Source organism: Lygodium microphyllum, chromosome 18 (genome assembly GCF_053477565.2).
Source record: "Lygodium microphyllum isolate KBCC chromosome 18, Lygodium_microphyllum_v1.1.10, whole genome shotgun sequence".
NCBI classification, from domain to species: Eukaryota; Viridiplantae; Streptophyta; class Polypodiopsida; order Schizaeales; family Lygodiaceae; genus Lygodium; species Lygodium microphyllum.
In genome coordinates this window covers 48,585,408-48,612,797 of record NC_141152.1, presented here as the reverse complement: position 1 = coordinate 48,612,797, position 27,390 = coordinate 48,585,408, and the positions used below count along the sequence as shown (strand labels likewise).

Below are 27,390 nucleotides of genomic sequence, written 5' to 3'. Positions count from 1 at the left end.
CAGGGAGACATTCAGCTGCGTGATGGGCTAAGAATGGCGAAAGTATAGTCTGTTTGGGTGTAGGATTATGTTGCACATGCATTTGATGAGGTCACAGCTGCATTTGGTGACAACAACAGCAGCAAGGGCTCCAGGACAGCATAACACAGCCTGTGCACAATCATGGCAATAACAGGGCGCTGCATTTGCAACAGGGCAGGTCCCAACTGTCACGCCAATGACGAATCAGCAACAGAATGGTCAGTCGATCAGCAAGATGGCAGCGTCTATCACCTGGACAGCTGCAGATGATGCATGGACAGCAACAGTAGAGATGATGTGGCAGGCTGAAGGATGGTCCATGAAGTTGAATCATGAAGCTAGCAGCAGAGGTGCGATTTAGCAATTATATTGCAATAAGGAGTGAGCACACCTTTGATCCCCTTTTATAGAACGTTTTGAGCCAGTTTTCCCGCCAAGACCCCTTGAGCTTCAGTTTTTTATTTAAATTTAATTCTAATTTCTTTTTGAAGATATAGGAGACCTGTCCCCCATTTCTATGCAGCTCTATAGTTAGCAATGAATGCTACACAATTGAAGTCTCTGAAATGTGCTTGACCATTTCACTTCTAGAGGGTGCTAACATACCAAATGGATGATTTATACAAGGCATTCCCTTTTGGCACAACAGAAATCGTTGTTATTCACACTAGCTGGTAATGTGAGAGGGTATCATGATTGCTCAATTGAGTGATCTTGTATCATCATATTTCATAATAGAGCTGCTCTTGGTTTGTCCTACATTCTCTTCTTACATATTACATTGTCTTTTTTCACTCTCTAATTTGCACATATTTTGTGATGACCCTGCAAGTCTCCCTTTCATTCTCTCCATTTCTTCCTGGAGTTCACCATACCTTCAACATAATGAACAAGATCTCACCAGAAAAGGATGAGAATTTGGAAATTCAAGCAATGAGTTGAAACGTGACAATGTAATACATCATAATTTTTGTTACAATCAATCAATAAGTTTACAAACATTGCTTAATAAGGAAAATTCCACTTTCTATCTAGCAAAAGGAAGACATTAAACCAACCTTTTTATGAAGAACCTCCTCGGTAAGGGAAGCCAAACTCCTTCTAGATCCTCCTAGTTTCAATTGTGCAAGACTAGCAAGATCTTCAACTCCTCGCACATTTATATTGTAGTCTGTTCGTAACCTTCGAGCATCGCCATCGGCAGCTACTCCAACCTTGAAAATTTGGTTGTTTAGGACGATCTGAATAGTCTAACTCCATTAAATAAAATAGTTGAGCAAACAATGCAATAGACATGGGTGGTCTGCAATATTCCTAACAAAACACTGCCAACACATTGTACAAAGGGTGAAATTTTACATATCAAAACCGGCATTGCTTACTCTTCATCTTGTTGCCGTTAGATAAAGATTCTACACTATCAAGCTTATCAAACATCTCCCATTGAAATGCACTAATAACAATACCACAACCATACGTAGAATAATTACAGGCTGGATGAAAAAAAATTGTCCAAATTTTGGATGAAACCAGCAGATTGATTGTAATTGGTCAGTTTGTGCATCTTGTCCTTTCTTTGTGCCGAATACCAATCATTCTTTAGCCAAACAATGTAAAATCATTTCCAACATCCTGCAATCATTAAGCAAGTCATTTAAAAACAATGAATGTCTGATTAAGAGAAAATAGGATGAGTCTTCAACCAGAGGGGTTGAACACTTGAAAGATATAGAGCCAAACTTGTGAGCTAAGGGACCAATAATGACCATCACTAGAACATGTATACCCTAATATTTGACTCAAAGAAACCATGAAAATTTTGAGCTGTAAAGGAAAAGAAGATAGAAAATAAATAAATATCCATTTGTGATGCAAAGGTTTTAGCACCAAACCGGAGCAAAAGTATCACCAATTCCCAAGCCCCTCTAGTTAGGAGATTGTGGTTGTACCATACAATCCATAGACACATATGGGAAAGGATATAAAGGCACCCAAAGAATGCCTAAACGTAGAGATAAGGAGATGTGGGACAATTAAGTACACATCCTTAATTGCAATCCTACATAAGCACTTGATGTATTCAACTTCAATTGTGCATTTTTGTGTTTTACAATGTGATACGTATGTTCATGTGTCGGCATGAATATTTTAGCAAATTAGTCAGCTCATGGGTCTGTATATAGGCACAAAAGATTATTCTTAGGTATTTTTTGTGCTTATTTTAGTGGTTTCCGGCATTATTTTATGGTTGACTAGCATTTTCTGATTATTTCATTGTTGGCTGGCCTAATGTGGATTTACGCATATTTTTGCCTATTTATTTGTGGGCTCCCTTCTAGCAAGAATGTGAAATTGTAATGCTTTGCTTAGCATTTGATTAAAGACGTAATCAAATGTGCAAATATGAGGTGCAGGTTAGTTCTTCCATAATGTGGAACCTAGGACCCCGAGATATCAATTGGAGCCAAAGGTAAAAGCTGTAATAAGTTATGTGTAATAGGTACAATATAGTATCTAGTGTTAGAAATTGGTAAATTAGGCAAGAATTAATTATTTAATGCCAATCTAGGGGTTAATGAGTGCTCAAGAATACTTGATTGATAAATTGGCCTAGCCATTAATTGTTTACTAGTCGTTTTTTTAAAGTATGAAAACTATCAAATTAATTTTCAAAATAGTATTCTAAAAATTGATCTAATAATGCAATTAATTGCTAGCAAATGGATTAGAAAGACTACTTGGCAAAAACTTGCCAATGCAAGTTAGGGGAGGTTGATTGGACAAAAGGGGGGGGGGGGGGGGGCGCAACGGCTAAGAAATGCATTCCATAACGATAGCCTCTTAAACAACCCTAAAGCATGCTTATTTAATGAAAAATATAAAATTGGTACATGGTTCAGGAGAATTTTTGTGAAAGCCTAATTTGGAAAGGTCCATCCACATCTATAAATAGACAAGCTGCCACCATTCAATCTTCATCCCTTCTAAGCAGGGTTTTCGCATTCACGTGAAGGTTTTCACCATTAGTCTTCCTCCACGTGGCTTTCCAGCCCTTGTGACTGCTGCCACCACATTGTCTACTACTCTAGCCCCTAGCAACTACCCCCTTTCGGTATTCCAACTCCCCTTGCTGTCAAAAATGGCTAGCAAGTCTTCAGTCTGATTTGCCCCTTGATTCTGGCAATCAATTGGCCTTCACCCGCTTTGATGGAGATGGAAAATGCCCCAAATTCAATTATTTGTTGGTCCCTCCACTTGAATAGGATAAAAACAGCTTCAACCTTGTTAAATCCAAGTCTTCGAGCTTCCAATTTTTGGCATTTCACTGCAGATTATGGTTTACAACAAAGAAATATGGAATTTCTCAGCCTCTGGTAATCTCAATGCTACAATCTTTGGAGCAAGGTTGTAGAAAGGCTAGGAGATGAGAGAGATGCTAAGGAGAGAGAAAATTCAAACTTTCTTTGCAAAGAACTGAAGAAAATCTGTCATTTACTACTATTGCCATGTCTCAACAGCTTGTAGATGCAAAGAACTGAAGAAAATCGGTCATTTATTGCTCCTCCCTTGTCTCAACAGCCTGTAGATGCTGTCACCTACTGTGGATTGGTCTTCCCCTATCCCTAGCTGCCTCAGAAAGTCCTCCAATGGCTGCAAATCAAACCAATAGCATCTTCTCCCTGTCTCTTGTAGGTTGAATACACTAAAAATACCTCTTTTCAACCTCTAAAGACGTTTTTCAATCTTGCATGGGCATTTTTGACAAATGGCAAGCTTCTCAAATGGATTTTTCAACATTTACCATAATTAAATATTAATTTTCAGTCTTTAAATACTGAAAATTAATCTTCTAATAATTATTTCGGTGTCCTTAAATAATCTGACTGGCCAATATTAAATTGGCTAGGCAACTTCCATTCTCGAGTGTCTCTGCACCATCTTTGACCATTAGATTGGCATTATGTATATCATTAAATGCCACTTCCCTAGTGTCACCAACTGACACTTATGGCCAAATGAATGACCTAGGCCAACAACTAGCACCAAATACCACCGGATACCTCTGCGGCATAACTTATAGCAACTTTTGCCTTTGACATCCCGTGATTTCCTCAAGTCCTGGGCTCGTAAATTTACTCTAAGCCCAATTACAGTTCACATTTGCAACATTTACTTAACCATGTGATTAAAAATTAATCAACATATCAAGTGAGATTTCAAAAATACATGTTCTCATGACAAATGACCTAGGCCAACAACTGACATCAAATACAACCAAGTACCTATGCAATATAACTTATAGAAACTTTTATCTATGACATCCATGATTTCCTTGGGTCCTAGACTCGTAAATTTACTCTAACCTCAATTACACCTCACATGTACAACATTTACTTTTGCAATCATCCTCAATTGCACTATCAGAGGCATCAAAAGCAAAGTAGGGTATTGGAATTCCCACAAGGCATCATAGTTAACACAAAATTGTGCATTGTTGCTCAACCATTCCATATGCCCAACACATGCTAAAATTTACCAGCCAACATAACATAACATAAGACCAAAAAGAATCTCAAAAACATTGCTAGATTATCAATGGCATCATAACATATATTGCTGTCCACAAAACCAATTGAATACCACTAAACATTGATGATCATATACTGAAAACTAGCATTCGTTAATCAGTCACCGATGATCATTAATCAATGCAAATGTATAGTTTCACTCTTCAAAGCTACAATGAAAACCATACCCATCTGCATACCGAACATAGTGACTAGTACATTGAATAGTTATCTCTTGGTAAACATACTATCAGCTACAGTATCCTAAATGTATATTGAATACATCCAAGATCCACTATATCTAGAGCTACCCATCACTAAGGAGCGCAGCTACTAGCTCCCTCACAAGCATCAGGTAATACTCTGAACCAGTACTCTGCTGAACCTGATTGAGCCCAAATTAAAGTCAGCTCTAACTAGAAAGCATCAAGGTAAAGCTGCGACAACTAAGGATTGTATGCAAGTCACCTCCTCCATCCATTTGGCATCCATTGGTGAATAATTGTGAAACTTCACCAAGTACCTTCTGGAAACCTTACCCTTGATCTTCCACTCTGTGTAAAAAACTCTACACTGGTAACGGTATTTCATCGAGCTCTTCAACCTTAAGCTGAATTTTAGCAGATAAATCCTCTGGCGTATCACCATGAAAAGGCCTAAGCAAGGTCACATGAAAGGCCTTGTGTATCTACCAGTGTGGAGGCAATTTCAGCCTATAGCATGCAACAGTGATCCGCTCCAACACTTGAAATGGTCCATAGTATCTCATAGACAGCTTTGGATACAATTGCTCTTTGCCCTTCATCTTTTTCAGCCGCGCCTTTTCAAAGTGTGGCAATACATAATCGCTCTCAGCAAAGTGCAAAGCACCCCTTTGACAATTGATTGCCCTCTTTTGCTTATTCTAAGATATTTGAAGCGCATACTTAACCTTCTGATAAGTTGCATCCATGCTTTCCACTCTCTCTACAATCTATTCCTCTTTTCAGATCTGTTCTGATTTTCAGCTTTATTTTCAAATTTACACTTTCAATGACTTGTGGCTTGGCATCACTATCTTGGAATCCTACATCCTTTCCACGCAGCAATGTGTCAACTGCAGTAGCAGTTTCTATAAGGTGAGACATGCTGGAAACAATGGACTTAATGCAAAAATCCCAAATACCCTTTGGCAAACCACAAATGTACTTCTCCATTGCTCATGAAGGGGTACTGTGCGATAAGAAGTAAGAAGTAGCAATGCATCCCAAAACTTCGTATTATACTGATCCAAGTTCTTGCAATCTTTGGAATTCAATTGATTCCAAGCTGTCATAACGTCTACTTCAAAGGTACTTGTCAATCAATTTGAAGTAAACACTTGCTTAGACTAGACCCAAGTGGTAGGTGACTTCCCTTGAATAAGAAGTGTAGACCACCAGTGCAATGCATTTCCCTTTAAAAATGTGGCTGCCTTTCGTGTGTTAGATACCTTTTACCTTTTCATCGCCTCCGATGGATGAAGGAGCAAGCAGAGCGGCGAGGAGCCCTAGCAAGCTGCATTCACACAGTTAGAGGGGGCTGTTTTTGTTGAGCAAAAGCTGGGATGGGAATATAGGTTTGCAATTTACGAAACACTTCTTTTAGTTTCTTCGCACACACTCAAACATTCTCATGAGGTTCTTGACGTGTTACATTGAGAACATGTAGCCAATACTCACCACCTCTTTCAAGGGTAAACTCTCTTCGAACGGCTGCAAAAAATAGATCAATTGTAGTTATGGCTCCAACTTCTAGGCTGTGATACCATACTACAACTCTTCCTTTCAGAGTCATGTTAAATAACATCATTAGATGTCCCTCATCTTGGATTCAATAGTTGAACATTAACTTTTGGAACTCACTAATGTGGAGCTCCGCATCTTCCTCTACTAACCCATTAAAAATGGGTAGAGGAAATTTTGTGTAGGCATTATAGGTGAAGATGTCTTCTAGGACCGAGACAAAATTTCAAGTGATCATGGATTGGAAGGTGCCCATCTTACCAACTCTTCCATCATATCAAAAGCTCGATGGCGAGAACTATCACATCGAGCGGGTTATGATGCTTGCCATTTTGGAGTCCTATGATTTGGCGGAGCTTGTTACGAAGGTTATTCATCGTCCTTCTTCACAAGACGAGTCCAGACTCTCTTCCAGTGATAAGTTGGAGTTGGCAAAGGCCCAAGCACATTGGAATAAACCCAATGCTCACATTCACTTGTTTTTATTCCTCTTATCCACTACAGCTGTTATCTCTCATATCGAGCATTTGATGGTGTCTTGAGAGATATGGTTGAAGCTTGATCAAATGTACAATCATATGACCATCATGAAAGGAGTTTCTTTGAAAGTATAGATGAGGACCATGAGTATCAACAAGTCATCTTCCATGCGGGAGCATATTAACAAGCTCAGGCAGCTTCAAATGCAGGTCCAAAATGCAAGGAAGTTGATCACTTCTAAAGACATGGCCCTAACTCTTCTTTCACAATCTCCGTTTCAGTGGCTTTTATTCTGCCTTGATTGCTTTAGGGCATTCTGAGACTCTTCGGTAGGAGGAGTTGGTTCCTATGGTCTTGGACCAAGAGGAGCAGTTGAAAGGAACCAATGCTTCTAAATCTGAGGCCTTGGTTGGTCAATCCTCTTAGAAGAAGGGGACGAACTAAAAGAAGAAGAAAGAGGACAAATCCAAGAAGGACAATGAAAACGAGTCAACCTATCACAACTATGGCAAGACACGTCACTAGAAGAAGGATTGCCCCAACAAGGAGGAGGATAAGGAGAAGAAGGAGGAATCTTCAAAGGATTCCGAAGCGGTGGCTGCTCCCTCATCAGCTACTTTCCTCCACTTGGAGGTGGTTGAGAAATCAACCCTGACGGCTTCTAATGATGCGTTGACGGCCCCATATACTCGGGAGTGGATTATTGACAATGGTGCCTCACCACACACGACTCCTTTAGCAAATGTTGCTTATTTACGACCTTCGCATGGCAGAATTCTCATTGGTGAAAGTTTGTTTATTCCTATTCAAGGACGAGGTGACATGCATCTTATTTCAGATAGGCAAGGTGGTGCCCACACATCTAAGATGCTTTCTGTGTCGGCCTTGGGGTACCATCTACTTTCAATGCACAAGCTTTGTGCCCTCAACCTTTTGGCCAAATTTTATGTGGATTCTTTTCGAATTCTTAATGGTGGATCAAGACGGGTTCTTTCTTCAAGATATGAGGACAATGGAGTCTATAAATTGCGGTCTTCTTTTGCCTTGACTTCTCTTCTTCTTACCTGTCAAACTCAGTCCAAGCTTTGGCATGCTCAGTTTCGCCACCTCGACTATGATTACCCTCAAAAGGCGCCAAAGGAACGGCTTATTGTATATCCTGCTTCTTTGGAAAGCAAACTCGTGATGCTATTTCCAACAAGGCTTCAAGACAGTCTTCAGCACCCTTGAAGCTTGTTTCTACCGATCTTTGTGGACCAATGTGGACAAAGTTCCTTAGAGGGAGCTTGTATTTCATGCTATGCTAATTGTGGATGATTACAGCAAGATGACATGGGCTTATTTCTTGAAGCTAAAGTCAAAGGTTTTCTCTAGCTTTACAAATCGGTTGCTCTTTGAGGAGAACCGATCGGGTCAAAAACTAAAGACCTTACAATCAGATAAGAACGGAGTATTTGTTTCTAATGAGCTTGCTTGTTTTTGTGCAGATCATGGAATTCACCACGAGTTTGCCAATACAAACACCCCTCAAGAGAATGGCATATTGGAACGGAAGAATCGCAGTGTGATTGAGATGGCCCATACCATGATGGAGCATTGTCGAAACACCTCAATGTCTATGGGCTGAGGCTGTGGCTACTGCAATTCAGATTCTTAATTGATCCCCTACTTCTACTATTGTTGATACAACCCCTCAAGAGGCATACTTTGGTTCTAAGCCAAATGCTTCTTATTTCACGGTTTTTGGGTATGATGCCTATGTTCATGTCCCGAAGGCATAGTGTGACAAATTTGAAGCGGCTTCCAAAAGACAGGTGTTTGTGGGCTATTGCTCGCAGTCTCTAGACTATCAATTGTATAATCCCGTTAAGCGAGATGTCTACACGAGCCATGATGTTTGGTTCATGGAAGTTTCAACTTCAAAGAGGGGTGAGAAACACTCTATTCTTGGAGATCCTAATGATAGCTGGGCGCCAACGACTGTTCCTTTGGAGCCTATGCCCCTTGAGGACTCTTCTCCGGATGAGCAACTTAGTTCTCAGCCATCGAACTCACCAATTGCACCCCGACTGCCAATGGACCTTCCAGAAACTTCAGCAGATGGTGAGCAATGAGACGAGATCCGGCCTCCTCGTTGGGCTCGTGACACTCTTTGTGATGCAGGGATTGAGGGGGTCCCTAAGGAGTGGCAACCACAGGATGGCCCATGGCATTCTCGGAGGAACCAAGCATACTACACTGAGCTCTCTCTTGACATGGGAGTTCAAACTAAGCATACATAGGTCAGACCTAGACCTTTCTCAAGACACCTCATTTAGCTCTCGTATGTATGGGCTTCTACCCTTTAAATACACAATTCTGCCCTGTTAACTATGCCAAGAGTGGCCTTCCATTTTCATCAAAGCACAAAAGGAGTACCACTTACATGTCAAGTGGAGTTAGCTACAGTTACTTGTGGTTGCATGGCTTCCTCTTCCTTTGTTGTGGCAGTGAAGGAGCTCTTCCCCCCCCCCCCAATCTAGGATGCGCCTTGATCACTTCTGAGATCTTCCGGCAAAATGCGACACAGATCAAGCTACCCCTTGATCTCTTCCTTGACTATTGTATTAGTCACATAAGCATGGCACAAGACATATACAATGTCCTATGCCTAGTCAACTTAGGTAACTCCGTCTCCCTTGTGACTTGGCTTGTGAGTATATGAGATCTGTCAGACTCCAAGGGAGATCTTTATTTCCCACCAATGATATGTCTAGAAGCTCTTGACTACATGTGAGATGGAGGAATGCAAGTTTCTTACGACTCCTATGGACCCAAATGGCTACAGATCATTCCAATTCTCCTTTAGTGAATGCTACCTATGATAAGCAATATGTTAGCTCTTTGATCTAGCTTCTCAAATCTCGATACTCATGTTGACTTATGTTATACTTTGGTGTGTTGGCCGGGTTCATGAGTGAACCCAAGATGGTGCATTGGCAAGTTGCTTAGCGGATTTTGCGGTTCCTACATGGGACTCCTAATCTTGGGATCTCTTATCCTGCAACTACAGGTACTGCAGACTTGGTCCTTACAAGATGGAGTGATTCCAATTGGGCTAGTGATGTAGATCATCGAAGGTCCACGAGAGGTTATTGCTTTACCTTGGGTGTTGGTGATGTTTCATGCAGCAACAAGAAGCACCCACAATTGCCCTATCTTCGATTGAAGATTTTGCGGTTCCTACATGGGACTCCTAATCTTGGGATCTCTTATCCCGCAAGTACAGGTGCTACAGACTTCGTCCTTACAAGATGGAGTGATTCCAATTGGGCTAGTGATGTAGATCATCGAAGGTCCACGAGAGGTTATTGCTTTACCTTGGGTGTTGGTGATATTTCATGTAGCAGCAAGAAGCACCCGCAATTGCCCTATCTTCGACTGAGGCAAAGTATCGAGCGACATCTTCTACTACATGTGAGATAGTGTGGCTTTGCAGGCTCTTGGAGGAGCTTGGCTGCCCACAAAGAGGTCCTACTGTTCTTCAGTGTGACAATGAGAGTTGCATTGCCTTGGCCAAGAACCGTGTTTCATGCTCGGATGAAGCATATTGAGATCCAGTACCATTTCATTCGAGAAAAGATTCTAGATGAGACTATTTCCCTAGTCTAATGCAAAACAAAGGACAACCTTGCAAACATGTTTACGGAGGCACTTTCTCAGGCAGTACTCCAGATCCCTTAGGCTTCTACCGTGTCTAAGATCTAAGAGGGGGTGTTAGAGATTGACATTCCCTAGATAGGCAGGTGCAACAAATACAACAAGCAATCCATGTGGTAGCTCACGTCAATAGGTGACAGGCTGACGACACGTATCAGGGGGCTGCAACCAAACTATGCAATCAAATAGTTTTGTGTCCAGTCAGCTACAGCCGACTTGCATTATTTTGGTGCATCAGTGGCCGCTTTATTGGCCCCAAACTTCACACTTTTTCACAATTATGATCTCAATTTTCAGGCTGCAAACCATGGAGATGGCTCTTGGGGTTCTTCGAGAGTGAGATCTTCAAGGTGGAGACATACGTAGACATTCTCTCTACACCCGTGTATATATCTGCATCCTTATACATCATTCTTCACTGCAGGTTTTGTGTTTCACTGTCTCTTTCTCTCTCTCGCTCTTCTCTCTCTATTCACTCTTTGTTTTGGTCGTACACTTCCACACTCCTTTACTCTGAAAAGAGCACCATCAACATGGGTATGATTTAAGCAAATACTTGCTTCAAATTGGTTGACAAATACTTTTAAGGTGGACATTATGACAACTTGAAATAAGCTAGATGCAACTCAATGTAAGAACTTGGAGCAATATAACCAAAAGTTTTTGGATGGATCATTGCCTGCTGCTTCTTATCATCCAATTCCTCCTCATGAGCAAGTTGAGAAGTATATATGTGGGCTGCCAAAACGAATCAAGTATTTTTTTACTCAATACATTATGTCTAGCATGTCACAACTCATAGAATTACCTAATATAGCTGATGCTTTGCTACATAGGATAAGCAAGAGGATCACATGGCAAAGGACTGTCCCAATAGACAACAAGCTAGAAAATCTAAAAGTCAGGGGGATCCCAAGGAAAGAAGCCCAAGACATCCATTGGTTTGATGTCTGATATGGTTAGTAATCAACCGAATGAAGATACTACTAAGTTATCTAAGGTATGAGGGAAAATCAAAGAGATCAATTGAGCACGCATTAATCTTCTTTGATAATAGGGTATGAGCCAATGTTAACTCCATGGACATAACAGCCTGTCTCGGTATTAGAGAGGATAAAATGGAACCCATGGGAGAAGTTGATATGGCATGCCAAAGCCATGCAAAGCCTGTCACACCGCTCATTGGGAAGCTTCGCATGCATATACAAGGATATACTTACATATGTGACCAACAAAGAATTTCTTATTGCACCGCTGGAGGGTTGTGATGTATTGCTTGGTATGCCTTGGTGCCATCGTCTGCATGCAATGTTTGACCCCAAAGCTGAAGTGATCACTATTCAACGTAACTACAAGGCCCATATCTTGGACATAAAATTAAAAGGGACATATATACATGTTATATCAACACCTGCCATTTCTAAAGTAATGAAAAATCACCATTCAGCATACTTGGTTTTCACTAAGGATAAGGTTGATAATGAAAATTTTAGGAAGGTTGGAAAAGGGTCATATTTCATTTTCGAAACTATATATTGATCACTTTTCTAAGTTACTTATGGGGCAACTACCACCTAAAAGGCTTGAAGAACATAGCATAGATCTCATCCCGAGACGTAGCCCTCCTAATAACCCACCTTATTGGGTGAGTGTAACCCAGTCGAGAGGAGATAATGAGGTAGGTGACTAGGCTAATAAAAAAAGGAGCTAATTCAACCCAACTCATCTCCCTTTTATTCTCCAATGCTTTTGGTGCAAAAAAGGGATGGCTCATGGCACATGTGCATTGTCTATCATGCATTGAATAAAATCACAATAAAGAATATGTTCTTGATCCCTCTGATCAATGACATTTTCAATAGATTGCACAAGCAACAATATTCAGCTGCATTTATTTAAAGAGTAGATATTGTCAAGTTCGCATTAGACCAAGGGATGTTCCAAAGATAATTTTTAGGACATCTTCTAGATTGTGTGAGTTTGTTGTCGTGTCTTTTGGACTTAGAATGCTCATGTCACATTTAATCCGATGATGGACCACATTTTTAGGCCGCACAAGGCATTTGTGGGCACCTTCTTTGATGACATGATTATCCTTTCAAAGAATGAGGCAGGGCATACGAAGCATTTGGACATTGTGTTCAATGAGTTATGTAAGCACATACTGGTAACTAATAACAAGAAAAATGAGTTCTTATTGCATAAGATCCACTTTTTTAGGCACATTGTGTCACGGAGCTGATGGTATTCGCATGAATCCTACAAAGATTGAGGCAATTCGCTCACGGCCACATTTGAGGAACATTCATAACATCCGTAGTTTCATAGGTCTATACTCCTATTACCAAAAGTACGTACGCAACTTTGCTAAAATTGCATCTCCACTATATGCTTTGTAAAAGAAGGATATGCCATTTAAGTGGACAGCTGTGGGAATTTCAACCTTTGAGAAGTTAAAAGGAAAAATAACTTCATTTCCTATGCTTGTGTTGCCATATCTAAGGAACTCATTCACTGTTCAATGTGATGCATGTGAAAACAACATAGGAGCTGATTTAACATAGAATGGTCAAGTTGTGCCATATGAGAGTCACGATTTCCATGGCATAGAGAGAAATCTCTAGGTTTATAAGAAAGAATTGCTTGCTGTAATTAATGCACTTTCGATATGGAAACACTATCTCTTAATATGGTGGTTAATGCATTGTCTCGTAAGCCTCAAATTTGGGCTATCAATATGGTATATTGTAGTGAGTTATCTTGCTAATTTGGATTTTGCAAAAGTATATGATTAGCTTTGCAATGGCCAGAAGCATGAGCACTTTGTGCTTAGAGACGGTTTTCTCATGATGCATGGACAAATGTGTGTCACAAAGCAATCGAGGCCTAAGGTTGTCATTGAGAATCATGCTCCTCCTTATGTAGAGCATTGAGGCAGTGATGCTACAGTTATGGCAATGGAGCATTTCTTTTATTGGCCTACTTTGAGGCTTGGATGTGGAGATTTCGATGAATCTTTGCTATAAACCCCGATTTAGCACATAAGTTAGGGGGTTTGACAACCACCTCGAGAAGTGTGCTCGAATTTCAAGGTCTCGAGACTTGAATTTCAATTACTCAAAGCATCAACTATCATATCATAAGGACGATTTGTCATACTTAGAGACCTATCATCTTGGGAATCGGAAATACTTCCATTTTCAACATCATCTCATCTTTGGCTAGTGGTCACAGCCCTCATGATTCGTCTCTGATGGATGTCACTCTCCCACTACTCCCTCAATCCACTCCCCAAAGAGTCATCAGCTCTTGGACAACTTTGCCTTTGAGCATCTTGTACACACATTTATTTACAACATTCATTTGTTTACTTCTAAGTTATCTTTCTTCTCGAACTAGCATATCTTCACATCTCATCCATGATGATCCAATTGTTACTATGCGGTTTTGGGCATTGACCACCCTTGAATGAAAGGATAAGTACTTAACCGTATTTTTTAAATACTCAAAGAATATACAAATCATGTTTTAACCTTTATGATTATCAAAGTAATGTGAATCATTGAACCAATAGAACTTGAAAATAGATGTGTCAGAAAAGTATGGAGCAATAGAAGCAAAGAGACAATGTTGATACTAGATAGATCTACTATAAACACAAAAAAACACCAAGAGCACAATGAACAGGGAGAGAATAGACTCAGGAATTGGAACCCATATGCCAAGGCTCAAAAGTGTATACAATGGCACGAACTGTGAGCAACCAACAAAGTACTTCAAACTCCCTCTCTTTGATAAGAAGTGGTGTAATGAGCATGTGTGATAATGCTAGTGGAGGAGAGAGAGTTTATAAATAGGAAAAAATAATAACAACAATAAATGACTAGTTGTCCAACATCTAAAGGGCTTAATTTTGAAATAAAATGCACTCACACTACAAGCTCTACCACCCACAATATGTACATTGCTAACACATCCTATCAGCCTATGGGTGATCAATAAGTTAAACCATACAATGACAAAGGCCTCATCATAGTACATACAACATTATTATGGATACCCAAGCAATGAACAATCAAGCCATTGCCAAGGTGCCTCAGAATGATGTTGATGTCAATGTTGATCATACAAATCCCTAACCGAAATGAGTTGAAATAGTTGAATGCATGTCACGAACCAAGACCCGAAAAGCATGTCATGACCATGGATTCCCCACCTTTGGCCAAACTGCATAAGTGTCCCCTCATGTGAGAATAGACAAGGAGCAAAGGATCACTCTTTGTTGAATATCATCCCACTTAGAACTACTCCACAATAGAGAGCAATTGCACCCATGGGCGGCACCCCCTATGGCAACCAATACGAGGTTCTTCTCTAGCACCCAATGGATATGAGGCATACGGATAGCGCCCTTAGTCAGCACTTTCAAGGCCATTGAAGGTATGGCTGATTGTTCTTTTGTGCAACAGCCACGTTGGACTTCATATCACAAGCTCATCTAGCACTCTAATGATGGCTTTTAACGCAGCCACAGTACGATCACCTTCTCCTCCTTGTAACGATTTCCTTGGTAGAAATGTGCTAAAGGACATGCACGATGGTGGCCACACCCTCAAGGTAGTATCTTCTAGGTCACTTACGATATGTTAGGCTAGTATATCGCTAGGCTAATCTAGCACCATTGTTTCACTTCTTAGACTATCAAGCGAGACCCATAGATAAATTTGTCCTTTAGGCTATTTGCTTTTAGGATTTTCTTTTTCTTCTACTTCACTCATAGTGATAGAAAACAACCGGAACGGTCCCCCCAACACGTGGAATCGTCGTACCTATCACGAATCCGCCGTGGACCGCGTTCCGAATTCGTGGAACATTCCCTGTCCCGTTTCAGACAGGGAACGCCACGTGGCACCACTTACATGCGGCCGGCTGCCAACTGATCTTGCCTGGATGATCTGCAACCGTGTCCTACTCCTGCTCCAGATCGTCTGCCCAGTGCCACTGCTCCCGCTCCAAATCGCCTGCACACCCCCGTTCCGTGCTGCACTGCAGCCTGTACCAAACCCCAGCCACGAACGGCCATCCCCCGTCTCCTCCCACCTCCAACCTCTTCCTTCTCTTCCTTCTTCTTTCTCTTCTTTCTCTTCCTTCTCTTCTTCCTTCTACCTTCTCTTCACTTCTCCCTTCTCTTCTTCCTTCTTCCTTGAACCTTCTCCCTTCTCTTCCTTCTTCTCCTCTTCTCTTGAGTCTTCCTTCTTCTCCAAGTTCCAAGTTCTCCTCTTTTCTTCTTCTTCTCCCTTCTCTCCTTTTCCCTTTTGTCTTAACTCTTGAGTGAGTCTTGACTCTTGAGCCTTCTCCCTTCTCTCGAGCCTTCAATTTTTCCTTCTCTCGACTCTTGAGCCTTCAATTTTTAGCCTGAAATGGCTTCATCTTCCCGCCCCGCTCATCGGGTTGGTGGTCGAGGAAGAAGGTTCGATGATTGGTCATGGTGGAAAGAAATAAATGCTGACCGCCCATTGAGTGGTGGAGGATCTCGACCATGGATTTGCAAGCTTTGCCCATACAAACGAACTAGTGGAGCAAACAAGGTAATCCATTGAGCTGAGCATTTGTATTTCGATTTTTTATTGATTTTAATTTTTCAAAGTTACTTAAATATTAGAATATGAAATACCAATTGCCACTTGTTGCATTTTATTATTTATGCATAATCAGGTCCGAGCTCATCTCCTACATGAGCCAAATTCAGAGGTACAGTTTTGTCCAAATGTGACCTTGGAGAAGCAAAGGGAGCTTCGTGACCGTGTAGCAGGTCAACAAGCTTAACTTGACGTGTTGCAGTTGACCCTGCAACTTTTGTGATACCATCCCCATCAGATGTATCTAGAGCAGGGTCAGTATCAAGAAGTGCTACCTCCACACCTACTACAAGCATTGCATTGGCCATGGCATCAACAGCGCCACATGTTGCACATAGGCAAAGCACACTTGATGCTAGTTGGGATCCCAAGAAGAAGGAAGAGGTGGATACATCAATGGCACGCTTTTTTATCATGACCGCATTCAATTTCGTGCAGCCAGGTCAGAGTATTTTAAATTGATGTGCAAGAAGATTGGTAAGTATGGCCCTTCGTATGTACCTCCATCATCAGAGACCTTATGCACCACTTTGCTCAACAAGGAAAAGTGCCTTGTTGAGCAAGCAGCAATGACTAGCTAGAGCAACCTCAGATCATCATCATGATCTTTGATTTAGTTTACTTATCATGAGTCTCATGATACATAACACATTTACATTGTATATGATATTATGATCATTGATGACAGTGTGACACTTGGACTATTGACAGTTCTGCCATGCCGATATTATATTTGTACTTGAGTCTTGCAGTCTTGCAAATTTCCCTTTGGGCTATTTTGACATGCCGCATTTTGCTTCAGTCTAGAGATTAGACTTTATATTTGTAGTCTTTTTTGGGACGATAAGCATGTTCTTTCAAAGATTAGACTTCAATTTCATATTTGTAATCTTTTTAAGTTTTTTGGCGATGGGACAATGGGACCATAGCCATGTTCTTTTAGCTTAGACTTTGAAGTTTGGTTCATTGTTCATTGTTTTATCCATTATGGCATATGTATTATGGATTTTATTATTTATAATTGAATAGCTTTCCTCTTGAGCCTTATAAGTTGCAATTCAATTTCTAATGAGTAGTTTTAGAATGATGCGCGAAATCTTAAAGTTATAACTTAAATGATTTGTCCTTGTGGATTATATACCTTGGTTTTAAGTTTTAACACTCCAGAGTCCACATGGATTATGAGTGAAATATTAATTTTTTTTCATGAATTTTAATTTTTTAAATGCCATTCCCGTTTCCACATCCCCATCCTCGTTCCCCGTTCTCGTTTCCTGTTTCATGTTTCTATGACTTCACTCCTTGACTCATTCATTTTACTCTTACTCTAGCTTTGCTTTGTATTTCTTAGATTTAGCCAAAGTCAAGAGTTAGAATCGAAGGATGATGGCTTGTTGAAGAAGTCTGTATCCTTCTTCTTCTTCTTCTTCTTCTATCAAAATGCTGCTAGTTTCTTGTAGTCCTTTCAGAGATAGTTTTATGCCAAAGTCAAGAGTCAAAATCGAAGGATGATGACTTGTCAAAGAAGTCCTTATCATTCTTCTAAATGACAGACAAATACAATGTCAGAACTTCTAATGTCCTCGTCTGACTCAAACTGAGGCTCGCAAACAGAAGATGACCACACAAAACACACATGATTGTCAATGCACCAATGAAGGAAGCTCAAAGTTTATAAGTAAGATCGTCCACTCTAATATCAAATATTGGATTTGAGATGGAGTGAGTGGAAGCAATGAGAAGAGGAAGCACACACCAAAGCAAAGAGGGGGGGTGGGGAAGGGGGAGAGTCGGCAAGTTTGCATGTATGCATACTTTCAAAAATGTAAGAATGGATGGAAAGTACAAACCTAACATATATGACCTACACCCAAAGTGGATGTTCACATGTAAGTAAAAAAAACCCTCCCACAAAAGAGGGTAAAAGTGTACCAAGTGATGGGATATGTAGATACAAAGTAAATAACATAAGTGAAAGAACCTACTAGTTCTCTAGAAGAGCCCTTGGCTGCCACATGCAAGACCAAGAACTATCGTGAGAAAAAGGAATATTGATAGGCTGGGAAGAGGTTGCAATAAATCATCGAGTGGGTTACCAAAGCTAATACTTGATCTGGTGAACTTCAACACGCTTTTTCATTTGTAAAAGCCTCTTATCAAATTACTAAGGCCATTGGTTAGATAAAGAACAACCCTTCATGATACTTACAAAGAAGGAAAATATACTAACCTTAATGAAAGAAGGATCCTCGAGAATAATCCGCAAAGAATATGGAACGCCGGAATGAGCCAAATGAAACACCTCGCACTGCTTAGCATCCATACAAAGTTGGACCACAGCAACCTTCCCAATTTCCTCTACAACACAAAAGGACAATCAATGTTTGAATAATTATACATATTGCATAGAAGTTTTGTAGAATGAATAGGTCACTTAGTAACTCAAAAACTATAGCGTAAGGTGGCAGCTCCTACCTATCCTATTAGGAATACCTATGAGGCAAACAAGGCTAGAAGTGAGCACATATGTATCATCCATACTTTCATTGATAGATATTAGAGACTACAAGAAAGGAAGGCCTTCCTAGCCATTTCAGATTCCTACACTTCTTTCATCTAAGAATAGATATTAGAGACTACAAGAAAGAAGGCCTTCCTAGCAATTTCAGATTCCTACACTTCTTTCATCTAGGAATTCCTCACATGGTTCAAAACTCCAAGAGCTACTTTCATAACCCTTACACAAGATATTCCTCCTTGAGAGCACCTAACCAACAAGATTTCTACTTTCTATGCTTTTGTTAAATTATTTCAAGATTTGTATCGTATTTTGAGTTTACTAGTGATTATCATTTTCAAGTCTTTAATAGAAGTCTACAATCTCTAGTATGAACTCAAGATTAGACATGAAGAGGGGATGAGAGGCCTTTCACCTCGAATTTCATCACATGGACCAAGACTATAGACCACAAGAATAGTTATTTCCATAGCCATTGTCCTAAATATTTTTCTTTTTCGGAGCTATGTACTCTCTATGATTTTGCTATCCCTTATTTTTCAAACTTTGCATTGTTATTTCTCTTAGTGATGATCATCACTCAATCAAAAAGAAAAGCTTCAATAGCAAGCTACAAAGTTGAAGTAAGATGTGTGGTTACCTTTTACAAAGACTTATGTTGTGAATGAATTTTTCACTAACTTGTTTGTACAACATGCACAAAGAAAAAGTTGAATGTGTTTCGATCCACATTTCAATGTGACCTAATAATAATGGCACATCATCCACAATTCCAAATGCATGCTAATTATAGAGACTAATGACATGTTGATTTTGGTAGACAACCTATTTTAGGGTTTGTAGGTCTATCATCACCTAGTTGTGAGCTCCTATCAAAGTCTGATTGAGCCACTGGAGCTCTAACAATTTAGTGTGCTTTTTACATACTTTGTTTAGCATGTCCAATAATTTTTAATGCTCTCTACCACATGGTGACTACTACAAACTGCCACATCAGCATCCGTACTATCATGTCAGCGTCCATATAGCCATGTCAACATTTGTGCAGTATTTCTGTGCCATCAAACTACATTCACTACAATTGGTTGGCATTTATTGGTAGGTTAGCTATAATTTTGGTCCCAGATACAAGTCAGCCAAATTTGGGTTTTTTTAGCTATTTATAGCTGCCCCTCTCCACTTGGCTAATCATTTCTCTTCTGCAGGTTTCACGAGCATACTTCATCTCCAACATTCTCTTCTGTCTCCTATGCTACTCCCATCATCATTCTCAACCTGATCTGGTGCCCTCGCTGATGCCCCGACTGCATGCATGGACTAGTCAGTCCGCACCATTGCATTCACAGTTCAGCATTCACTTCAATCTCTGCAAATTTCTTTATTCCTTTCTTTCTATGTTGATGTTCTTGGTTGGTGGAATTAATTTTTTTACACTAAAATAATTATTAAATTAATTTTCAAAATTAATATTCCAAACTTTAATTTAATAAGCTAGATAATGCTAGAAAATGGGATTAGAAGGCTACCACCTGGTAAAACTTGCAAATGCAAGTGGGCAAAACGTTTTTGGGGACTAATGAAAGTCTATTCCACCCATTGTGAGGAAGAAAAAAACTCTTAGAGAGCAAGGAGATGCTATTGATGTGAATTGCAGCCACCAAGGTCAAATCCTATAGCACACAACAGCAATTTGGAGCCCTACAATGCTATACATGGATAACCATAGTGCTCTTGCCCTGGCAAAGAACCTGGTGTTTCGTGCTCTACGAAACACATTGAGGTCCGATACTATAATATTCGAGAGAAAATCATGGAATCCAACTAGTAGTGGTCTACTCTCCTACAGAGGGCAATGCAATGGCTGTCTCAAGCTTCTATGCTCCATCACATGAGATTGTTGAGTCTTCAACAGCTCTCCAAGATCTAAGAGGGGGTGTTAGCATTCCTTGCATCTCATGTTAATCGTCTCGTGGTCATGAGCTCCATCAAAGTTTGACAAAGACATTGGAGCTCTAACAACCCAACCCGTGCATTTCTATTTCCAACCTTGTGTTTTAGTTTTAGAGTGTTTCAGTTTGTTCACACTGCTAGATGGTGATCCAATTATTTTACATCTCAGTTTGTGCCACTTTACGGTGACATTCACGCTAGGCAGGCTGTTTTGACCAAGCAGCAACTTTTTGACCAGGTCAGACTGCATTTATGGCAGCTGTCTGGGCTGGTCGGCCAATTCTCAAGCTGGTTGGCCAGATTTTGGGTTGGCAGCTATTTATAGCAGCCACCCTCCTGTTGCTGCTCACTTATCAATCAGCTGTCACTCTCCATTCAGCCTGCAATCTTTCTCTCTCATCCGCCTGATCCAATGCCCTCCCTGATGCCTTGGGCTGCATGCAGGGACTGACCAGTCCATCTTGTACTCAGCATTCATTTTCAAATCAGCACAGTCTATTCCATCCTTTCTCTTTTCATATCTTCCCTCTCTCTTCGTGTTCGTGTTTCTCTTCCGTTGTGCACTCTCACAAATCCTTAATTAAGTACATGAGTTATTTGGCTCTAATTAGCTACTGCTCAAGATTGGATAATGTCATGTTTCTTAGGCTAAATGTCAAAGTTAATAGTATGCTTAATCCTTGATAACATGTGCACATTGCAAGGCAATTTGCTTCCTGACTGCACAGGTTCCAAAACAGAAATGTTGTACTAGCATACTTATGGCAATATTATGGACATGTGTCCCAAACCACACCGTAATGCAATCTCCGTTATGGAGGTTCTCCTTGTTTGCCAATAAAAGCCATACACTCTTCTTCATTGGCTAATACAATTTGGTCAACCGTAGATCCATTGATCCTCAAAACCAAATATTCTACATGAAGTTCTACATCTTAGAAGCATGCAGTTTAGAACTTTTAAGCACTCTGTCTTCTAACAGTCCTTGTTGATGTGGGTGAGGGGCTGTATTTATGTCTCATGTAGTCAGGTAAAAGATGCTATTCACAGGCTATTGTGAGCTCATTCTGGAATGGAACATATGTTTGCAATGAACTAATGTTAGGAAGAGAATCATCGAGCATATATTTGATGTAAATCTGTCGAGACATCATCAGTATTTTATGTTTTAGATAAACACACTTGAGGTCAGAACTCTTACTTGTTGAAAGATTAACTTTCCACTCAGCATCAAATCCAATGTACATTGAAGCACCATTGACAGCTTTCTCAGATTTCAATCGTCTTAACAAATTAGAAGCAGCTGCTTCAGCCTCTGACATTGTTCTGCTGTAAACAATCCGGTTTTTAAAGAGCAAGTAAGGAAACTTGAGTCTCTTAGTGCGAAATAAAGTGGAGGGATCAATTCCCCAGGGATGGTTCTCAGCAGCAGTAGAATCTTCTGGGCCTTCAGGCTGATTGTCTGAGCCACCAGCAGTATTCATTCTGATTTCCAAACGATCATTCCCTACTCGATCAATATTTGAACTAGCAACGGCAGATGCCCTGTGCTCATGGAATGCTGATGGATCAATTCCCCAGGGATGACTCTCGGCAGCAGTTGAATGTTCCCGGTCTTCACGGTGATTGTCTGAGCCATCAGCAGTGTTCATTCCAATTTCCAGATGATTATTCCCTGCTCGACGATCAATATTCAAAACCTGCTCTGAGGGATCAATCTCCCAGGGATGACTCTCAGCAGCAGTTGAATATTCCGGGTCGTCAGGCTGATTGTCTGTGCCACCAGCGGTGTTCACTCTGAGTTCCAAATGATTATTCGCTACCTGCCGGCCAGTGTTCGAACTCACGACAGCTAATGTCCCTTGCTCTGTGCCACCAACAGTGTTCACTCTGAGTTCCAAATGATTATTTGCTACTTGGCAGCCGATGTTCGAACTCATGACAGAAGAGGCCCCTGGCTCACCGAATGGTGTCCCCGCTGAACCAGCATGCAATCCTGGAAGGAAGCCATTGCTCCCACGTCCACCATTGTGAAGTGCATCTCTAGATGTTTGGTGGAATGGGGTTGTTGAAGACCCCAAATCATGATTATTGGAAGTACTTGGGTTGCCACTGGGTATGGCCTTCTGACCAATGACAATATCCCAAGACCGCCGTGAGATGAAACTCTCACAACAGACTTGGGAAGTTGTACATTGCAACAGGGAAGAGCCTGCTTGGCAAGTCCTTGCCCTTTTTGCTGCTGGAGGAGAGATCAAGGGAAGAGTGCCATTAGTGGCCGCAGCTTCGGCTGCTGAGATGGCCTCCTCGAGGGCCATAAAGACCTGGTCGTCAAGGATCTCCAGAGGGATGGTGGGCATGGTCAGAAAGTGGCTCGGGAGTCAGGAGACGCTCACATTTTCAGTGCACCAGTGGCGGCAGTGCACAGTGCGCGCTACCCACCGTCTTGTGCTACATCGCCAAACCCCTCCCGCGTCAGCGAGTCTTCTACATGTCTCTCCGTGCGGACATTCGAATGGTAGGAGGGAGCGCTTCGTTTTTTTAAATAAATAAGTAAACACGTAGCACGTAGGTTTGGCTATTGAGATTTTATGATTAAATATGATGACTAGTTGGTGTGGCCAGCAACTCTCGTTACCACGCTATTTATCCTAACCTATAAGTTTAATGATTATATACTATAATAACAAATCATTCACATCTAGAAGACCTTTGTTAAAAGCTGAGTGTGTATGTATGTGTGTGTGTGTGTATCCATTGTTATTAGACACGTGGTTTATATGCATGCGTACTCCCTACTTTGTGTGTGTGTGTGTCCATTAGTGGTAAACACTCATGGTTTATATATGCATGCACTCCCTTCTCTCTTTTTTTTTCATGAAGATAATTGAATTCCGTAGCAATATTTACATCAGACCATTACGTCAGCTAAGAAAAATAGAACAGACACAAATCAAGGCGAAAGGCTACCAAGACTCTAACACACAAATATCACACAGAAAGGATAGTTGCACAGGCCACATGACCATGGATGCCCAAGGCCGAATTAAAAATAAAGGCATTTCGAGAATGCCAAATATGGCACAGAGCTATCCATCTAAGGAAATGGAAGAGGCAATAATAATTTGATTGGAAAGCAGACATAGAAGTCATCCTTCCCATAATCCATAAACAAGCTGATATCCACTACTATTGAGTCATCAAGGACCACACATGGGAAACAGAACTCCAAATTTGTCGAGCAACAAGGCAATAGACAAAGAGATGAAGCAATGTCTCATCGCATGTAGTGCAAAATACACAATGACCACGGGAGATCTTGCGAGCACACAACACATCCCCAATTTTGGAAGGCCCCCAATAAGCAACCTCCACATGAACACTTTACCCTAATAAGGAACCTTAGACTTCCAGAGTTGGAGAAATCTTTCGTGCCACTTCTTTTTGCTATCCACTCCTCTCTCTCTCTCTCTCTCTCTCTCTCTCTCTCTCTCTCTCTCTCTCTCTCTCTCTCTCTCTCTCTCTCTCTCTCTCTCTCTCTCTCTCTCTCTCTCTCTCTCTCTCTCTCTCTCTCTCTCTCTCTCTCTCTCTCTCATAGGTAAGCTCTTATACTTCATGTGTGTACATACGTGTGTATGTGAACCACACATACACATCATGTTTAGATATATCCAAAATAACTAACTATTTAGTTAACAATAGTATATAGCCATCTTGTATGGTCCATAATATTATTATGGTACTTGTTTTTTTATTTTATTTATGAAAATAGATCCCTCATTACTCAATAATTAATAACATGCGAGCTTGTAAGACAAAAGAACTAAGAAAGTGAATATATACATCCTCGATCACAAGTCCCCAAAGCTCCATCATTTTAGGGATGTTTAAGGTATGCACATTCAAAGATGTGAGGATTTAAGGAAACTAATCATTTCAAGTGCTTCACATATTAATCAATATATATGCAAAGAAACAATCTACAATGCACCAATGTGTGCATCACCATGTAATTAATGCTTTTTCCTTCCTCCAAGTATATGTGTAGGGAGGGGCATAAAGTCATCAATAATCCACCCCTACCAAATAGGGATACAAAACATATATAATGGATCAAAGTTACATCAACATTCACATATCTATACTAAGGGCACTAAAGCATCAATCAAGAATAATTCACCCCCACTCATTAGGGCTACATAGCATATACATTAAGTTGATGTTGTATCAACATTCACATTTATATGCAAGGGTACCAAAGCATTTAAAACCTTCCTTAGAGAGGCTCGTGATTTGCAAAGCAACTTGAGTGCCGTGTTTCTTCTCTCTCTCTCTCTCTCTCTCTCTCTCTCTCTCTCTCTCTCTCTCTCTCTCTCTCTCTCTCTCTCTCTCTCTCTCTCTCTCTCTCTCTCTCTCTCTCTCTCTCTCTCTCTCTCTCTCTCTCTCTCTCTCTCTCTCTCTCTCTCTCTCTCTCTCTCTCTCTCTCTCTCTCTCTCTCTCTCTCTCTCAAAATCCTCCCCAAAATCCTTAATTAGAAAATTTGTGCACATTTAATTGCATATAAAGGGAGATGACAATATATTTCATTGATGTTATTTTTAAACACCAATGTACTTGTAATTATAGAGAAAAAATGATGTTTAGAAACTTGAACATTAATCTAGATGATCTTTCATTGGTGTGACATTGCACAATCTCATTTTCATATATTGTTATAATCTTATCAAATTGCAAAGTCAAATTATAGATTACTAATCAATCATTATTATTCCCTTCGATTGCCAACTTGAAATAAAGGGAATGATTGATGGAATGATAATCATTCATTATTATTCCCTTCAATTGCTAACTTAATATGAAGAGATAAAAGAGTTCATTAGAATCATCGATGTTTGAAATATTACAATCAATCAAATAAAGATGCAATGGAATTGTAGATGCCTAACTTGAGCATGTTGCATTTTCCTACTTGTGTCCCCAAGTTTAAGCCACCCAACTTAGCCACCATATTCAAGTCATCTAAGCCCAACTTGTCGAATCCAGAGCAATCGAATGAGCTACAACCTAGAAAGAGGATGTTGCAACCATGCTCGTAATAATGTTGCTGGTTTTGATATTGCAACCATGAGCACATTTATTTATTGTTGCAACCAAATTGATCATACAAATAGGCCAAACCTCTCTCACTTCCCCTTGCAATTTTTAGCATAATGACCAAGACACAATAGGTGTAGAATGAACACACGCAACAACAATATCACGACTCATAAAACACAACAGAGAGAGAGAGAGAGGTGTTTCTTAATTGAATATCATAACACACACACAGCTATACATTTTATTGAAGCATGACTATAATGTTTATTATTGAAGCATGGCTATAAGGCTTATGGATTCATGCCCTAAAGCTTCTCTTTCCGAGAGAGAGAGAGAGAGAGAGAGAGAGAGAGAGAGAGAGAGAGAGAGAGAGAGAAAGGAAATAATATGTACAATTAGCAAAAAGATGAAAGCCATTCACCATCGTTAGACTGCAACAATTGAGCCTCTCATATGGATTCCTATATGTGCATGGGTAGATCCTGGTTACAATAGTGGCTAGTAGATAGATGTTGTGGATGTTTCCTTTGCCAATGACATACATCAAGATGGTCTAGGTGCCTTGCATGTAACTTTTTTAGGCTGCTCATTTGCAAGATTGCTAGCCCCATAGTTGTTTGATTGGTGATCTTCAACTAGTCCACAAACAATAGCAAATGCGATGATAACTAGAAGTGCCATGTGGTACAAATATAATCCACGAGAATTAGAGCTCATAAGAGCTTCAAGGACAAAGTTGATAGCATACTTTCTTTTTCTTATTGAACCCTTATGGGGCATAGTTGCAATTTAGGATCTAGTCTTAGATAAGTAGCTTCTCGAGCTAGGTTTTATGTTTGTTCATGGCCACAAAGGCAGCCATTTCCCATGCAAGCCTATAATTTTAGCCCACTATAAGCAACAATGTAGGGTGGGAAGGAAGGCATTCATGAAATATGAAGAGTAATAGCGACAAGACCACCATCTAAAATGAGGGGAAAAGAATGGGAGAGGCAAATGCAAAAATCAATATGCAAAGAAAGAAAACGTGCAATAAAGTCAGGGTTTGATATAATACTGACCATATCTACAAGTGCACACAAAAGATAAGATTGAAAGTAACTAAGGTGCCAAATATAGATGCGTAGAAGGAGAGAAGGCCTAAATATAGTTGAGCCACTTGTGATGGAGGAGGAGGAACAACCCTTTATAAAAAACGCTAACATTAGGCTCACTAAAGCGTTATGCTCATCAGGCCAGAACAATATTCGTAGCTTGGGGATGACTTCAATGGGCTTTTCAACATCATAGTTGCATTCACATAGTTCATCATGCACTTCCTCATCTACATTGCATGCATCTTCGAAACAACACTAGTATTAGGAGTGCAAGTCAAAAGGGTAAGAAAAGAAAAGAAACTTCATTCCCAAATCCTCAATTCTAGACCCTAAATCCTAACATGCAACACGAACGATCGATAGTTGCCCTTAATATACATGTTGGGAATACCCCACTCAAATTGCAAGGACACAAAGAGGTACAATTGTTGTGCAAAGGAGATCATGATAATGACAATGTCTTGGAATAGATAGAGAGAGTGAGAGTAGGTTACAAGGGCACATGCAAGTAGTAATCCATTTAACACAATAATTCCAAAAGGACTAGGGGGCCTCTTC

At 40.4% G+C, this 27,390-nt stretch overlaps 1 protein-coding gene across 3 annotated transcripts in view; it reads right to left on the bottom strand.

Annotated features, from left to right (window-relative positions):
• LOC148020855 (uncharacterized) overlaps positions 1–23,175 on the bottom strand; it is a 45,170-nt gene extending 21,995 nt beyond the window's left edge. For all 3 annotated transcript variants that reach the window (XR_015694640.1, XR_015694639.1, XM_087698646.1), the window contains exons 1-3: positions 21,840–23,175; positions 18,401–18,528; positions 1,080–1,235 (exon numbers count right to left, since the gene is read on the bottom strand). Coding sequence is in view for 1 of the 3 variants with exons in the window: in XM_087698646.1 (XP_087554772.1) it covers positions 1,080–1,235; positions 18,401–18,528; positions 21,840–22,998 (1,443 nt within the window). In the remaining 2 variants the exon portion in view is untranslated. The remainder of the gene's footprint in view (positions 1–1,079; positions 1,236–18,400; positions 18,529–21,839) is intronic.
• Positions 23,176–27,390: the final 4,215 nt, after the last annotated feature.